This window comes from Bactrocera oleae, chromosome 6, assembly GCF_042242935.1.
Source record: "Bactrocera oleae isolate idBacOlea1 chromosome 6, idBacOlea1, whole genome shotgun sequence".
In the NCBI taxonomy this organism is placed as follows: domain Eukaryota; kingdom Metazoa; phylum Arthropoda; class Insecta; order Diptera; family Tephritidae; genus Bactrocera; species Bactrocera oleae.
In genome coordinates, this window is record NC_091540.1 from 38,373,626 (window position 1) to 38,391,822 (window position 18,197).

General features: G+C 34.7%; 1 protein-coding gene across 4 annotated transcripts in view; it reads left to right on the forward strand.

Moving 5' to 3' along the window:
• The window catches only part of Eip63E (cyclin dependent kinase Eip63E), a 298,278-nt gene that overhangs the window by 262,170 nt on the left and 17,911 nt on the right, over positions 1-18,197 (forward strand). For all 4 annotated transcript variants that reach the window (XM_070112122.1, XM_036364837.2, XM_036364859.2 and 1 more), the window contains 4 exons: positions 4,048-4,222; positions 4,302-4,563; positions 12,387-12,599; positions 14,319-14,498. In XM_070112122.1, the coding sequence (XP_069968223.1) occupies positions 4,048-4,222; positions 4,302-4,563; positions 12,387-12,599; positions 14,319-14,498 (830 nt within the window). The remainder of the gene's footprint in view (positions 1-4,047; positions 4,223-4,301; positions 4,564-12,386; positions 12,600-14,318; positions 14,499-18,197) is intronic.

Here is an 18,197-nt window from a genome sequence, read left to right on the forward strand (position 1 = left end):
AATTCACATTTTTTTTATTTTAAAATATTTACCTATAGTACAGTTTTGAGAAATTTCAAAAAAGTTGTTTTAAATAACAATAATTTTAAGAAAATTACTAATTTTTGGTTAACTAGCAAATAATTTGATTAAATTATTTAATGTAGAAGTTTTTTGGTTCTGTAACATTCTCAATTTGGTAATAGCTGTAGCTGGTATCATATATCGACCAAATTGGATTTGAACTAAACGTCACTATCGTAAGTGATTATTTTAAATCTTTCTACCACATGAATATTGCTTAAGTCATGTCCGAAACTCGACAAGCTGGCCTTTGAAAAAGAGTGGTCTCAAAATTCTAGTGGATATATGTTTGTCCTGTCGTACTACAGATATTAAGTGTTCCTTTGCTGTATAGGTTTTGGCTATTTGCTGTTTGTTGCCGCCATCGCAAATTATAGAGTTTGTCGTAAAAAAAATTCTAATGACTGACTAACACAGCCAGTTGATTAAGCCTCCTGCTCATCGAAACGCTCGTCATTGGCTACCAACTTGACTAAAAATTAGATACAAAGTTCAACGATGATTCAAAAATATTTTTGTTTTACCAAATTTGCTTACCTCTATCTATAGGTCTGGTCTTTCATCAAATGTGAATCACTGTTGTATTAAATACCATCATATGATCATTTGTGTGTTACTAATACGACTAACATAAGAGATATGGTTAATATTTTCCTTCTAAATATTTCACTAATTTAACTTTTACCATATTGGTTAATCTCTAATTAGCACTAAGGCTTGCCAATGCTCTACTTTTTCTCACCCTTCTACATATGAAGTTAAACTGGAAAGTATAGAAACACCCTCGAATAATTTACTTGTAATTGTGTGTATTAATACATTTACTACGTAGAAGTATGCAAAATTATATGCTGTTTTTGTGCAGTTATATTTGCCTAGAAAGTTTTTCCATATTTATTCTGGGTTTAGCATGAGCAGCAGCTGTTGCCTTCGGCCCCAAGTTGTACACCTGTGTATCCAACTCACAAGTTTTGCTGGGTTTGCTAATGAAATGCTGATATGTTGCGAGAGTGTGGGGGAGTTTTCATAAAGTTCCTTTTGGGCTTTTCTGCTTACTTATTTAAATTTCCAATTATGTGAAAACTACATATCGTTTTATTGGCGCGATAAGAAAGAAGCAGAAGAATTTTAGTTGCCATGTATATACTTGTATAGCCATAGTAGAATATATTTACATACACATATTATTAAATCGTACTGTGCATATATGCGTCAAAGGATTGTTTTAGCTTTAAACCGATTTCATTCATATTCAGCTAGTGGTTAAGATAACACTTGACTAAGTAGTTAAGAAAATAGTTAATTTCATTAAAATATATCATATACATATTCTACGAAACCCTTTTGTACCATGTTGGCGTGTGTGAAATTTAATACTTCTGACGTATTATTTCGTAAGTTATCGCACTTTTAATAGTTTTCAGCATAACACGTTATATGTGGTGCGGGTGTGGTTATCATTTGATTTCGCCCATTTTCACAGCGTATTTTCATAGCAAGGTATATACAAGGTGCGTTCCAAAGTAAACAGTAAAAAAGTAAGAAAGTAAACTCTAGTGGCGCCATCTATATGTCGACTAGTGCGTTAGAATCTGCTATCCTTTATCCACTTCCAGTAAAAATTGCATGACATTTCATCTATTGGAAGTGAAGTTATTGCGTTTTAAGAGTCAGTATGTTTCTGTCATCGGTGCAAAAATGAGCTTCGAACAAAGAGCCAACATTAAATTTTGTTTTAAAATTGGTAAAACTTTTATTGGTAAAATTGGTAAAACTTTTACCGAAACGTGTCAATTGATGAAACAAGTTTATGGCAAATGACGATGAACATGTGGTCCAACCAAAATTCATTATCACCGAAATGGAATTTTTCGAAACTGTGGGTGAATTCATAAAAAATCAGCCAAAATCATCACTGAAATTCATGGAAATAGAATTGAACATCTCCAAAATATCGATTTATCGCATTTTGACCGAACATTTGGGCTTACAAAATGTGTGTGTACGGTTTGTTCCGCACAAATTGACTGACGACCAAAAATTGCTCAGAATTCAATATTCGAAGGACATCATTAAAGAGGTAAAAAAAAAGACCCGAACTTCCTTTACAAGATTGTGACTGGTGACGAAACGTGGTGTTTTCAATATGATCCCGAAACGAAACCCCAGGGGTGCTGAATGGAAGGCGCCGGACGAGCCGGAACCCAAAAAATCGCGCCTGGAGAAGTCAAAAGTGAAGACAATGGTGGATTTGGTTTTATGATTCCAAGGGTATTGTCCACAAAGAATTTGTTCCACCCGGCCAAAACGTTAATGTGGTATTCTACCTTGGAGTTTTGAAGCGTTTGGTGCGCCGTATTCGACGTGTTCGGCCCGAAGATCGCGAAGATGGAAGTTGACGTTTGATGCACGATAATGCATCAACCACTCCCCGTATTACCTGATATGGCACCTTGCGACTTCTACCTTTTCGGAAAGATGCATTTGCCGATGAAAGGAAAGCGTTATGCAGACGTGGAGGTCATTCAAAAGGCTTGCACCGGCATACTGCGGCCATACCGGGCAACGAGTTAAAACACTCGCTCGACATGCTTTTGGACCGTGCAAAAAGCTGTATTAAAACAGAAAGAGACTATTTTGAATAAAATTAATTGATTTTTGCCGATAAAAGCATTTGTTCTGTCTTTTTTTTAAAAGTCCTGTTTACTTTGGAATGCTCCTTGTACATACTTTAAGCGTACTAGGGCGGGTTACGTCCTCTTTTGAAAAATGTCCAGCTTCATACTTTGATGGCCCATACCAAATTACAGTTTTGTATCTTAATTTTCTTGTGATCTTAGTTGTCTGCCTACATTAAATACACTTCACAGCTACTTTGCATATCTCAAACATCGTTCGGCTTGAATTCGTGTTGTTATTTCCGTATAGTTTAATTTAACCTAATTTGACACTTTAGCCACAACAAAATATCACAGCAAATTGTGTAAGAGCAAATCAATCCAACATACCTGCTTACAAATAAATTGCTCTAGAGAAGCTGTAAGGTGTGCCATTTCGTTAGTAGCAAAGCCGTCTCGTCTCATCAGCTAAAATAATTCACGTGGCAACACTTAAAGCAAAGTTTTCATAAAACGTCCGAGAAAATACGTCGATCATCTCGATGGTTGCCTTGCTCGCTTTTATGACCAACGTTTGCTTCTTTTATGGCAGTAAATGTCGTAAATTGTGGTGTGGCGAAGCTTTTATGTGTAATTTGGTGTTGGTTCACATACATATACAATTCTAAAAAGTAGGGAATACACGCATTCCACTGTTTTTCGGGCTTTAATTCATGGTTACGCGCCACTCAACGTTGCGATACTTCATTTCGCTCGACATTTCCTCCCTTTGATGGCTGTCTGCCTTACTTTTGTCTCTTTATGTGACATTTCACCAAACAATGTTACGCCTGCCATCTGAAGCTTTCCAAATTCTCTACGACTTTAACCAAACTAATTTACTGCTCGGTTTTGTGGCGCGTACCTTAGTTTTACTTCTGAGTGCCTATACAAATGAAATTTTTGTGAAATTCGTTGCTGATAGTTTTCAGACTAGGCAGCTTCAGTTCCGAAATTTCCATTTAAAGAAGAATTACTATTTGGATTTTACACTGCAGGAATTCTATGAGCCTTATTTAAGTGATTAGGCCAATCTAGAGTCCTTAAGATGTACTTTAATTTCCCAAATTTATTTTGTCAGTAAGAAAGACAAACTATCAAACTTTCTTAAAACTGCTTTTGAGTGTATAAAAAATTTTACATTGACACTTTGTTGCAAAATTACGACATCAAATTTTTTCAGAGAGTCTCTTTAATTAAAATATATGCATATAATATAAAAATACAAATTGTCTTCAAAAATATCAATTTGTATCGCCTTTTTGTCGTTCTCACGCTTTTGGAATATTATATTAATTTATATAAATAATATTTTTTGCAATTACAGTTTAACTCATCAACGTGTTGCATTAAAAGAAATTAGACTGCAAGAGGAGGAAGGTGCCCCATTCACCGCGATACGTGAAGCCTCGCTGCTGAAAGAACTGAAACATTCAAACATTGTGACGTTGCATGACATTGTGCACACAAGGGAAACGCTGACGTTCGTTTTTGAATATGTGGTGTGTATCAGCAGCAAGCGAATTTTACTATAAATGTTGCAGCTATTTTACTGAAATGTATACTTTATTTATATTCTAGAATACCGACTTATCACAGTATATGGAAAAGCATCCTGGTGGTCTGGATCATCGTAATGTTCGCTTGTTTCTCTTTCAATTGCTGCGTGGTCTCTCCTACTGCCATAAGCGGCGCGTACTGCATCGTGATGTTAAGCCGCAAAATTTATTGATAAGCGATTGTGGTGAATTGAAATTGGCGGATTTCGGTTTGGCGCGCGCTAAAAGTGTTCCCAGTCATACGTATTCGCATGAAGTCGTTACGTTATGGTACCGTCCACCAGGTGAGTACTCACACATTGCAGGCGCTTCATACCCAGAGATTGTATCTCGGATTATTATACAAGTTGTGGGGTTTTGAGGTTTCAGGTTGTAATAATGCGATTTGCATAAGCGTGCGTTACCAAACTAACGGGAATTTCCGTTTTAGAGAATGTACGTGTATTTTTCGTTGCGTTAAAGAATTTTGTAAGTAGTAGTAATAAATTGATATTCGTTGTTGCTTATAACATGTGCCATTCCGTGTTAATTTAACGTTTTTCATTAATATGTTTGCGCCACTCGAATTTCAATTTTAATTCAAACAATAAGTGGGGTTTCATTTATATTTAAAAATATGAAGATATTTTTGCACATTAAAAATTAAATTGCTAAATTATTGCTTCTTAAAGAATAAATATTAGAAATAATAGATATAAATTTTATTAAACTGATAGATTGAACACATACAGTTGTGGTCAAGGTAACAAAATAAAATAACCATCAAAACAAACCATCATTCAAACCAAAATAACCTCCGATTTATGTTTTTAGTTTGTCTATTTATATTAATACATCAATAGTTTATTATGGAAATGTTTTAGATGAAATAAAAAGTACTTAAGTAAAATTAGATAAGACTGCTCGTGCACACCGAATAATAAAATTATTTTCCTAGGTACAACCTTTTTTATAATCGTGTGAAGTTCGATCTCTATATATCGTTCTCCGAAGCAGATTTTTCATATACGGTGGCTGAGCGATGACTATCGTTTCGCGTTTGGTCAGTCACAATCATGCTAGAGTGGTTTTTTTGGTACGAGTCAAGTACTGACACTTCATTGGCTTCATACCAAAAACTTTAACCAAAGTTGTTGAGTTGATCCATAAGAGTTGCTAAGTTCCTCTGCTATCTCTTCGATGCCAACACAACGATTTTCAAGCACTGCTTGTTTAACTGCTATTAATTTAGTTCCATTTTTACGGTGTTGATAGTGTATTTCCGAATATAAAAGGATTTTAGTGGAGGATGAATACAACGCCTAAATAATTTCATAATAATATTTGAAACTGCCCAAAATGGAACACTCAAATAATGCTCTCTTAAAAAGTATTAACTCTAATTGTGATATATTTTAACTATCATTTTAAAGCAACATCTGTAGTATTTTGATCATGCAAATTAAGACATTGACAGCAACATTAATGAACAAGGATGTTATAATTATCTGCGCGGCGTACCAATAACGTAATTTTGTACTGAATATCAATTTTCTTAATGGCAATAAGTAGCTTAAATGTATATAATTTCATGATGAAATTTTAGTAGTAAAGTTACATCTAACATTTTAAGCAAAGCTGTATATATTAACTTGGTGCCCTCACGCTTTCTAAGTGACCCATGATCGTTTGCAATAAATCTCATTACTTTTTTAATTGCAAATCTATCAATATTTGCTTCAATATAAATTGTTCCCTTAATTAAATAGATGATTACTTGGTAATTGACGCGTGAAATTTCGTTTAAATTAATTACTGTAAACCAATAAATGCACGTATATAAAAGAGATTATTTTGCAGCAAAGAAAAGTATGTAAGCAGACATATACAATACATATATATTATACATACCATATATGCAAGTATATACAGTTATGTTGAAATTAATGGCAGTATGAGTTGGGATATGCTTCAAAATCAAATTTGTATCTATTCGCAATAATAATTTCCTTTAAAATTGTGTAGTATTAGAAGTATAAAAAATTAGTATTGATACGGGTTAGCTTAAAATATGCTTAACCCTATTTACGAGTTATTCTTACGTTGATCGACCATTGTGAGTCGTCCATAAAACTAGCTTTATTGTCCGTAATTTTACTATGTGTGAAGATTAATATAAATATAACTTATACTTAGAGAGTATTATTTCTCTTAAAACAACTCAAATTAAAATTCATAGGACAATAATAAAAAGTAAAAGTAAAATATAATTGTCATTTCCAAGTCCTATGCCGAAAGCTCTATATATTATATATAAGAAGAGAAGATAAAGAGAACTTTAATCATGATATGAGTATAGGAACCATCAAAAGATACGTCAACGTTTTGGTTAGAAAAGTTAGATATGTTGCCAGCAAGATTTAATCATCAAAATTAATCTAATACGAGTATGTATCGGTATACTGTTTTCACCGAGAAGGCTTATATATAGAATTAAGGCATTATGGATCAGCTCAAACACACCCAACTAATAGGTTATGCTTCAATACAAAGGGGAAGAAATTTCGCATAAATAGGACTTTCAAGTAGACGAAGGGCTCAAAAAATACTAGGGAAGTATAATGGATTTCTCTAAGCACAACAATGTTGGATTATTGAACATCATCAAAAATGTCTGAGAGGGTGTTATGTAATATTCTTTCGAAACAATAGGGAAGTATAATGGATTTATCTAAGCACAACAATGTTAGATTATTGAACATCATCAAAAATGTCTGAGAGGGTGTTATGTAATATTGTTTCGAAACAATAGAGCGACAATCAGTCTGGCTATGCTTCGAAGATGTGCTGCCGGTACGCGGAACAAAGCCTGTTCGACTATATGTATATACGTAAATAAATATAATGTAATTTATATGTATATGTCTGTATTCGTCTATATAGTAGTATCCGAAATTAAGTTGAATTTAATTTGACTTGCATTTCTTCATGAAAACCTACCATTTTTTCTTATTCCTAAATGAGCACCACTATTTTTGTGAACATAACTGTAAATGTGTTAGCGCATGTATCGATTTGGCAGCGCATAGTTTTTAGTTAAAGTGCAAGTCAAACGCTAGGCAATCGAGATACGGTATTATCCTTCCTTTCAATTGTCACTGCCATATCACAAAGGACAACACACACACACACAAACCAAAAGGCACATCCTTTGAATACTGATATTGCAACAATAGCACAAATAAAATATGGCGCTGTTAGGAGCCCAACTCGCCATGTATATGTATGTGTGCAGCTCGATTTGTGAGTGTGTGTTGCCTTGCTGTGAGAGAAAGGATTAAAATTGAATAGCTTACACTGGCGGTGGTAACATACATACATATGTATATGTGTGTATTGATATCCACACACGCATAAAATCGCCATTCTTGTTGCACAAGCCACGCCGCCTGCTTGGCCTTTGTTAGCAACAATAGACGCAGATCGCATGCGAATAGCACTATATGCAACGTGATTATTATCATCAACGGCAGGTTGTTGCATGCATCAATTGTGCCTGTGTCAGGTGCCACACGCATTCAAGTGCACTCGAGTTTGTAATTGAGAAGCCAGAAAAAATGTTGAAGTGTGCGGAATTCAACAAAAATCGCTACAAAAAACTTAAGTGCGGAACGTAACACGTGATAAAGTCTTATGTACATGTGGGTGTATGTACAATATTTGCATATATGCGGTAGCAAACGAATTATAAGTCAAAACTAAAAATTATTTATTGAGTGGCAACGAGTCGAAATATTCAAATAAATAACTTTTAATTGGATGGCTTGTATTAAAATTGACTAAATACTTTGACTACCGCACTTGCTACGTAACTGTATTTGAAAGCATAGAAGTAAGGAAAGTAAACCTAAGTACGGGTGTAACCGAATATTTTAAACTTTTTATTAGATAATGCAGCTAAAAAGTTCAACTTTATTGTTCGACGAAATGATGAATGGATAACAATAAAATTTTGTATCATATTAACTGATTTTGTAGATCATATATTCACGTATTTTTATTACTATATCAGCGAAAATTATACTAAAATCATTGGGCGCATAGAAATAGAAGGGCTGATTGCATTAATTCTTGACATTGCTCAGGTATACTTGTGAACTTATTTTCAAGCAATTTTATAAATTTATAATATCAACATATATAATAAGTAAAGTCAGCCGGACGTTTTAAAAACGTAAATATCAGTTATATATAGGAAACTAAGGTAAGTTTTAGCCCGATTTTATTTATTTTAGCACAAAGATACACTGCTATTAGAAAAACACACGTTAGTTATGGCCCGATTTTGAGAACTTTTAGATCTGAAATGGTATACATTAAAGCAAATAGTTTGGGAGATATATAAATTACACCTATTAGGGAGCGGAGCCACACCCACTTTAAGAACATTTCAACCACAGGTGCCCCTTATTATTGCGATTCGTTGTACCAAATTACCTTTTTGTACTTTAATTTGCTGCTTAATTATGGCAATTTATAGGTCCATCTACGAACTCGTCCTCACTTTTTTACCAAGAAACATGTGTTTCAAGTTTCATTAAGATATCTTCATTTTTACTCCAGTTATCGCTTGCGCGAACGGACAGACGGACGGACGGACAGACAGACAGTTAATCGACAACTTATCTCACAATCCTGATAATTTATATATACATAACCTTATATCTAACTCGATTATTTTTAGGTAATACAGACAACCGTTACGTGAACAAAACTGTTATACTATGTCGCAACATGTTGCAAGAGTATAAAAAGAATTATTTTTTCTCGCTTTGCTTTTAGCTCCTTTGCTGTTCTCAAGCTTTTTGTTACATAAAATCAACGCTAATCTCAGTGTTCAACAGACAGATTAGTATACTTTTTGACCACAAAGGTCCTTAAAAATTTCCTTCTATTCACTTCCACTAATCTATGCAGCAGTTGTCAACCAGAGAGAAAGGAAAGAAAGGATTTGTCTTACCTATTTATAATTCTCGTTAACTTTTACTTTGTTCGCATTTGTTAAAGTCAATGTTTCTGGCATCTTCTTCGCTTGATTCGTATGCATAATTAATTGTCTGCATACTTTGTTTCCTCCTTCACCTCCTCCTACTACTACTGCCACTGTTACTATGACAAAACTTCTTTCTTTTTCCTGAAATCGTCAGCCCTCTCTTCTATTACTTTTTACTTTACCGTTGTTTGACTCGTTGCTTAGTTCCTGCGTAAGCATCATTGTGGTTGTCAAAGGGCGTTTTTTGTAATTAAATTAGGATAGGTTTTTTGCTGCCTAAACTTCATGCAAACATATTTACATTTCTAATTACTATTTTCCACAAAAAAATTAAATTTTACTGTTATCTAAGCCGATAATTCTGAGCACAATGAAATGTATGCTTTTATTTTGTAAAAATCTTCCAAAGTTCCTTTTACGAAACTGTTGAGAGTCAAGAATGCGGATTCTCAGTCGAAAGTATGCCCTCTTAGACTGGGCAGAAGGACAATAACGTAATCTAATAATACTCAAAAATTGGTCGATCCAACACCTTGTCCTTCTGCCCAGTATTCAAGCTAATAATTGATAGTATTCGATAATATACTCAATCATCTGCGGTGAGTAGACGATATTCTCTCGTGAAGTATAATTTGGTATTTTGTTGTCAATTATAGATGTGTAATAGGGGGGGGGGGGGGTATTCTCTTATTTAAAATTACGAATTTTAAAGCTCTTTACATAACATATATATGTAGGTACGCTAAACTTTACGTGTAAAATCAAACAATGCCAAGAGTAGAATATAACCGCCTTTGGCTCCGAACAATTTGTGCTCATTACGGCTTAAATGAAAAGATGATGAGAAGTCTAGCAGTTCAACAAGAGTTCATTATGCGGCTAAATAAAACGATATTTTGAGTTTATTGTGAAGTTTGCAAATTTCAAATTTCCAATTTTCTATTTGATTATCCATTTTCTCTCTATCCCACTTGCTCATTGCTTTGGCTACGAAATCACTTGGTTGCCTGTACACTTTGAAGCAGCCGCAATGCGAACGCTTTGTGTTGCTCTGCACTTTTTGTGCTTTACTTGGTATCGGTTCATATTTGCATGTTTTGCTGTGTCTAACAGGTCAAAAAGTTGTTATTGACCGTCTATCTGAAGTTATGTAAGGTCTTCAGTGTAACCATCAATCGGTTTCACTGTGTTCAAATCAATATCCTGTCTGCCTTAATTTACTTTACGAATATTTCCTATACTTTTTTGTGATATATACATTCATACAAGTATACAAACTAAATGTAGCCCATGGCGTACGTTGGAGCCAAATGCAGATGGTTCTAAATGTGTGTGTGCACACTTTTCAGTTACGTGCGGTTGGTCAGTTCTTCGTAGGAGTAGCTGTCTACTTCCTCTTTGGTAGTTTAACCGGAAATATGTAGTTTCCTTGACTTTTAAATCCAGCTTCTTATTTTGTTCGCAAAAAGCGCAAAATAACAAAAAAATTACTCGTTAATTTTTTTTACTGAACAAAATCACTTTATTGTTCCGCTGCGTTGTTTTCTTGCTGAGATTTAGGTATGTGGATAGGTTTTGAATTACTGTTTGAAATTTTTTTGTTTTTAATTATTCACGAAATTTTTGTACCTTAGCAATAATGGTAATAAGCAGAATCCGATTTAAGGACACTAAAACGATTTAGTACACAACAAAGGAAAAAACGCTTTTGGAAAAAAGTCGTTCTATGTTCAAAAATTTCTACAGTCATGTACAGAATAGATAAACAAACTACTTCACATTTTTAAAAATGATATCCAGCATGTATTAAACAAAGATTTAAAGTTATTAACCCGATATATGTATACCATATATATGTATGTATGTATTATTTATGTATATATTTCTCATTCTGGCTATTATTAAAATCTGTCGGTTACTCATACGCAGCGTTATACTCACATAAAATGTGAAAATATACATATGTTCAAATATACATATGTTCAGATCACGCATGAGTCGTGTCAAACTGTTATGTTATTTTTGTTCAGTATTGTACGCTTGAATAACGCTTACAAATTATTCAACTTTATAACGGAAATTCACGTTCATATGTGTTTCGAGCACTTCGCTCAACTTATGGTCAACATGCCGGTGAGAACGTAACCATCAATGACGACCGTTATCTCGTCATGATAACCGTTTATTTGATGCCTGAAATTGAAGCTCGTGATCTCGGCGAAATTTGGTTTTAACAAGACGGCGCCACTTTCCACACATCGCAACAGTCAATGAATTAATTGAGAGAATTTTGGGATGGTCAAGTGGCCACCAAGGTCGTGTGATATCACACCGTTAGACTTTTCCTGTAGGGATATTTCTATGCGGACAATTCCGCTTTGATTCAGGCCTTGGAGCGAAACATCACGTGTGTCATTAGCCAGTTACGAGTCGAAATGATCGAACGAGTCATCGAAAATTAGAATCAACGGATGGACCATTTGAGACGTAGCCGCGGCCAACATTTGAAAAAGCTGATATTCAAAAAATAAATGCCAAAGAATGTTCTTTCGAATGATAATAACATTCCCTTTTGAATTTGAATTTTCTGTGTTTTTTTCTTTAAGGAAGTAGGAAACTTCGAAATGGATCACCCTATATATACATGTATACTTGCTTGTACATGAGAGCACGTATTGTCAGGTCAGGTCAGTCATGGCTATTGTAATGCTGGGCTTTAAATTGAGTCCAAAGTGCATGCTTGCTTAACTTTTGATAGTTTAATACTCGTATCATGTATTCGCACAGCGCACGGCTATTCCAGTTGTCAACTGGTCGAGCTTTTCATTTCAAGAGAGATGTGCAGCATATGAAGCACACCAGGTTATTCGCTTGTGTGCATTTTTGATTTTTGTTTTTTTTTTGTGTCTGTTAATTTTTAATCTTGAATTGTGTGGCTTAGAAAGTTTTAATTTTGACTCTGTCGTTGAGCGCCTCACTCAAATGCAAGTCATCACAACTTTACTTTGGTTCATACAATTTATATACATTTTTAAATAAATATATTTATATTTCCATTCTTCTCTCTCCTTACAGATGTTCTGCTCGGTAGCACTGAATACTCGACATCGCTGGACATGTGGGGTGTCGGTTGTATATTCGTGGAAATGGTCACAGGCATGCCAACGTTCCCCGGCATACGTGATACATATGATCAACTGGATAAAATATTTAAATTACTTGGCACACCCACTGAGGAGACGTGGCAGGGTGTGACACATTTTCCTGGTTATAAACCCCATAAGTTAGGTAAGTTAATGACTAAAAAAATTAAAATATATACATATCACATTGTGAAAAGTTGTTGAGCAACAAAGTTGTGCATTATTGTTTTATATTCTAATAGAGATGCGGCATGTAGGTTCTTGTATTTATATAAAATATTTAGTATACTTATATACTTGTTAGGTATTATACATATATAGGTAATTAATAAAGAAACATAAAACATACAGTTTTTATCAATACAAGTTTCACAATAGTTTTCAGTTTTCCGATAGTTAATAATAATTAATTAATAATTGGGACTTTTAATCTTTAAATATACCTGTTAATAGAGGATTTTAACCTTCTATGGCCGACCATTAATGCGTTCATAGCGCTTTGCCGATATATAAGAGTCAACTTCAGAGCTCTCCTCTCATCACAAAGTGGTAATGGAGTATGATCCCATCTCATTGTAGTCGTGGAATTAATTTATTCCGAATTAGTGGCGTAGTTCGGTATTCACTTGGAAACTCTTACGATCCGGCTTTAATTCAGTACGTAATATACTTTTATAATTGAAAACAAAAAAAATCTGATTCGACATTGGTTTCGGTTGGACTATTAATAATAAATTAATAATAGTGGTGGAATTTTTCAGTTCGATAGCTTCATAAAAATTATTTTAGTATATTGCGTACTACCAGACCTGTTACTCTCTTTTACCAGGTTAGGTTTGGTCGTAGAGTTGACCTTAATCAATGTATCTCAGTTGGTACAATACTTTGTGTTACGGATAAACTCCTAAAATTGGAGTTTGTAAATAAATAAATTTGTTAAGGCCGTTAATATCAATCCCAGCCAATTCACTAGTTGCGTCGAAGGTGTGTTTTCCAAAATATTTCAATCTGGCAAAAGCCGGGCAATAGAGGAGAAAGTGGCAAGATGATTCCACCTCGCTTTTTTCTACACTTTGGCAAAGAGCGTCCGACAAAGCAAATCAGAAATCCTACAATTGCGAGGATATTAGCTTTGCTAAGAGCAAGTAGTTCAGACGAACTCATACACCTCACTCTGGGACAGAAGCATCTTACAGGCACACAAGTTCTTGTTGTTGCCCGGAGCTTGCCGAACTCCCAGGAGCTCCATAGCTCCAGCTCTAGAATGCAAGAGGACAACACAATACCGACTTGCCTTTAATCAGATGAAATTGAGGTAAGGGTTCCTAGCAAGTTCATCAGCTTTGCAGTTTTCGGCAATTCCGCTGTGGCTGGGCTTCCCAAACAAGTCTAATTCGGTAAAAGCTTAATGCTAATGAGGTCATGCACTCCTAGTTTTGAGCACCGAATCAGCGAGTCCAAAGCCAGTATAGCCGCTCGGCCTCTCAGAGCCATCTCTCGAAAGGATGCTACACTTCGTAGCAGTACATCTACTGCTACCTTGACGGCAGTTAACTCCGCTTGAAAGAAGCTACAGTGGACTGGAAAACTGAAACCAGAGTTGATGAAGATGTCTCAAGAAAATTTTAATTTCGATCCATCGTTGAAAAAGCTCACTCTCTTTTATCAAGCCGCATATATAATAATGTAATTCTTGATATTTTGTGCGTTTTAGGTGACAATCTAGTTGATGTTATTCCATTCATTCTTGTTAAAAACGATCATCATAATAAAAAAGAAATGATTTCACCTTTCTATGTTAAATACATATAATTTTTTTGATAATTGAATATTTGCACACATTATAATTTTTATTCCCATGCAGGTTTTTATCGACCCCGTAAACTAGGTCACAATTTTCCTAGACTATATGATATCGTTGATGGTGAGACGATAGCGAATGCCTTCCTGCAATTAAATCCAGAACAAAGAATAGGAGCCGAAGAAGCGCTGCAACATCCCTACTTTGCGCCGTTGCCGAGAAAACTTTACGAGTTGCCCGATGGTGAGTAGCCCTACAGAGTAAAAATACACGAAAGTAGTATTATTATAGTGTATATGTATATGCGAATATAAATAAACATTGTATATAATTTTTTTGGAGTTCAAAATATTTCGTGCAATTAATACACGAATACCATTGTATAAAACTTTTCAATTATATACATAAAAAATCCAGAACTTCGTTTGCCCAGTCAGTTTGAGATTTCGAGCGTAAAACTGACTGTCTATGTTTTCTTAAAAACGGAAATAATAAAAAAGTTTTGTAAAATACACAAAAATCTGTACAAATACGAAAACTAACGACACAAGCAGACGAATAGATGAAAAATGCTAGTGACAGCTACTTAGTTCCCTTGTTTGCTCTGAGCGGTATAAACTCATTTCGGATTTAAATCGACATAATCATTGTCACCGTTAAATGAAACGACAACGATGAATACGAATTTTCAACCTTTCAATGCTGTAAGTGTACGCAAAATGTAGCAAAACTTTTGCCGAGTAAAAGAGAGAAAACAGAGTTGTGTACGAAAAAAGATCATTTCTGCCAACAGTTGACAGAACTTGTTGGGGAATTGTAACGAAATGCTTAAGTAAATACTAAGAAGTCTGAGAAAAGTTTTCGCAAGCAAAGTAATTTAATTAAAAAGTAAAACATTTACTCAACTTACTCGCGAAAAAGCTGCTCTATAATTACACTGCACGCGTACATACATATGTTATATAATTTGGCTGCTGGCAGATATTCAAGAGCAGTAGACAACTGTATAAATACCAAACAGAGTGTGTGCTTTTCTTCATATATCTATGAATACATACATATGTGGATGCTTAAGTTACAAACACTTAAAAATTTAATATTTGCAGCGCAGCGTCCGGTGTGAGGCAAACTATTTATTACAGCATTGATATTATTTCTTTGGCGATATGATTGTAAATAATAGCGATTAACGAATTTTGTTGAAAAAATTTGATATATTAGGCAGGCGGCTTTTAGTTGAGTCAATCACCAAACATTTTCTACATATTTATCAAGGAATTAGCTGATGCACTAAATTGGAAAAGTGTCTAAACTTTAGTTCCTACAAGCAAAATCTTACAATTAATCACTTTTGCCACATGCAGTATTAAATCAAATAAAGTAGAATAGCGTGCAGCCGATTTTATTTTTAAGAAATAAAAGATAGGTGTTTGCCAATTTGTATTTTAAAGTGAAACAAAATCACGAATCAGTAAACGAAAGAACTGATTTCATTAGTTTTTATAGTGAACCACATCACGTTAAAGGATTTTATGGATATACCACACTCTTATATATGCCATACACAATGGATTTGGTATTTGTGTTGACATCATGCTTCGAATTGTGCCAAGGGGATATAATGAGCATATTTAAACCAAATGTCATTTGTAATATATGAAATTTAACTTAACAGTGGGCCGCACCCATAATCCAAATTTTTAAATTCACATGTAAGTATATCATATGAGTGAGGACAGACACATGGGTATCAATTCGTTTCGTCTTTCTCATTATTCGTGCGGTTTTTTTTCCAAATTTAAATGTTTATTTAGGAAAAAAATATACAATAGCTATAGTGCTCAGCGCTACAACATGGATTCCATTCCAAATAAATTGCGTCAAGACTAAATAGCGGCCAAATTTTGATTTGGCAACTTCCCAGCCATTATTTTCAGATATGAGGCTGAGCGTTGTCATTACGGATAATTATTGCCTCGTGTCTAGTCGCAAATTTTGGGCGTTAGATGAGTTGTTGTTGGTAACATTCTTTATTAATGGTTTGACCCAGTTTTAGAAGCTCATAATAAAGAAACTCCTCCCGTTCCCCCAAAGCAATACCTTAGCGCCATGGATATTCGGCTTTGCCGTTGGTTTGGCTAGTTGGTCAGATTTCACATAGGATTTTTTGCGTTTGGGGTTATCGGAATGGATCTATTTTTCATCATCCATCACAATTCGATGCAAAAACGACCTCTTTTTGTGTTCAGGCAACATTTCTGATATACAACATTTTTTTCAACGTCGCATGGCTTGAAGTCATATGATACAGCTGCTGTTAAACTTTTACAAATGGCAGCTTAGGTGACTTTTAGAGACCCTGCGAGTTTGGCAACAATCTTCATCTAGTAATGCCTTCAGTTCCATCTGTTAAAACTTTTTGGCCACCCTATTTAGGTCAGGCATACGGAAAATAATTTGTTCGTCATCCTGATAATTTAATATATATCACTAAATCTCTATCGATTAGTTTTATGTCTTACCTACACACCCTTTTGAGAGAATGCAAAGTTATTTGCCTCAATTAAGAATTCATTATGTATCGTCAGTCTTATGTATAAGTACGAGGTGTGTTCAAAGGAAAAGGTAAATTTTTCGCGGGCTGTGTACATTCGATGATTAATATATTGTTTTTGTTATAATTGGACACATATGTTTATCATGGAAGGGAGCCAATTTTGATTAGTAGTTTGTTTTTGACAACAGAAAAAATTAGTCAAGATTTTGTGTGCTCTTCGATTTTTGACATTTTAAAATAAATGGGTCAAATAATATGTATAAAATTTTGTGTTAAAAATGGAATAAAGTTCTCCAAGGCAATTGAAATGATGACTGTGGCATTCGGTGAGTCCACTTTGTCACAAAAAGGTGTTTATAAGTGGTACAAGCGCTTTACAGATGACCGAGAAGATGTTGATGACGATCCTGGAGGTGCGACTACGTCAACAAGCGAAGAAAACATTGAGACAGTGAAAAAATTTTTTTTGGCCAAACCTGCGACTTTTTCCTATTTCCAAACTGAAGAAACCAAATAAAGGACAGTGTTTTGCCACAATTGATGAGATCAAGTCAGAATCGAAGAAATTAGTACTTAAAAAAAAATCAAAATTTACCTTTTCCCTTGAACACACCTATTATACGCTCTTTTAGTCTTTCGGTAAACTTTCTGTTAAGTAAAGTATTTCACTTCAACTAAAGGTTATTATATACTAAATTTTTCAATAAATTTTATTGTAATTCAATTTTCAAAGTTTATTTTTTAAAAGAGCAGTGTATATTTTAGAGCTAATCTGCTTAATCACTCATATCCATTCCAAATTCATTTCATTCTCAAAATTAAAAGCCAATTAATGACAGAATCATATATTCACAACGCTTTCGATTATTCACGCCTCGAAGCATGTACCAGTGGGAGCTCTTAAATGTTCACCCATAAAACAAGTAATGCATAAGAACAAAGCATCGTTTTATCATTACCACAAATCATCAGTAAATCCAGCGACTAAGTCACTTCATTACGACAACCAAATGACTGCACCAAGTACTAAAAAAGCACTTATGAGCAGCCATGCAACCAGCTTCTGAAGGCAACAAGCACAGCTCTAGCGTCAACATGGCAGCCTCAACGGCGTACTGCGATACATAGTGGACCGTGTATTTATGTATGTGCAGCCATATATCCTTGTAGTTTTCCTCGCCAGTTATTTGCGATTGCATTGTGCCACAATCACTTCGAATCCTTGCTGTCGCACCACAATGCCACCAAATGGCAATTCCAAATGCAACTTGAATTTGCAAACTGTCGTAAACACTCATAAAACATGCGGTGCAACCGATAGCATTCGCAAGCTATGCCGGCTGCAGTGGTGTCACAAAACCAAGGCGGCAACAGCGGCTTTGCGT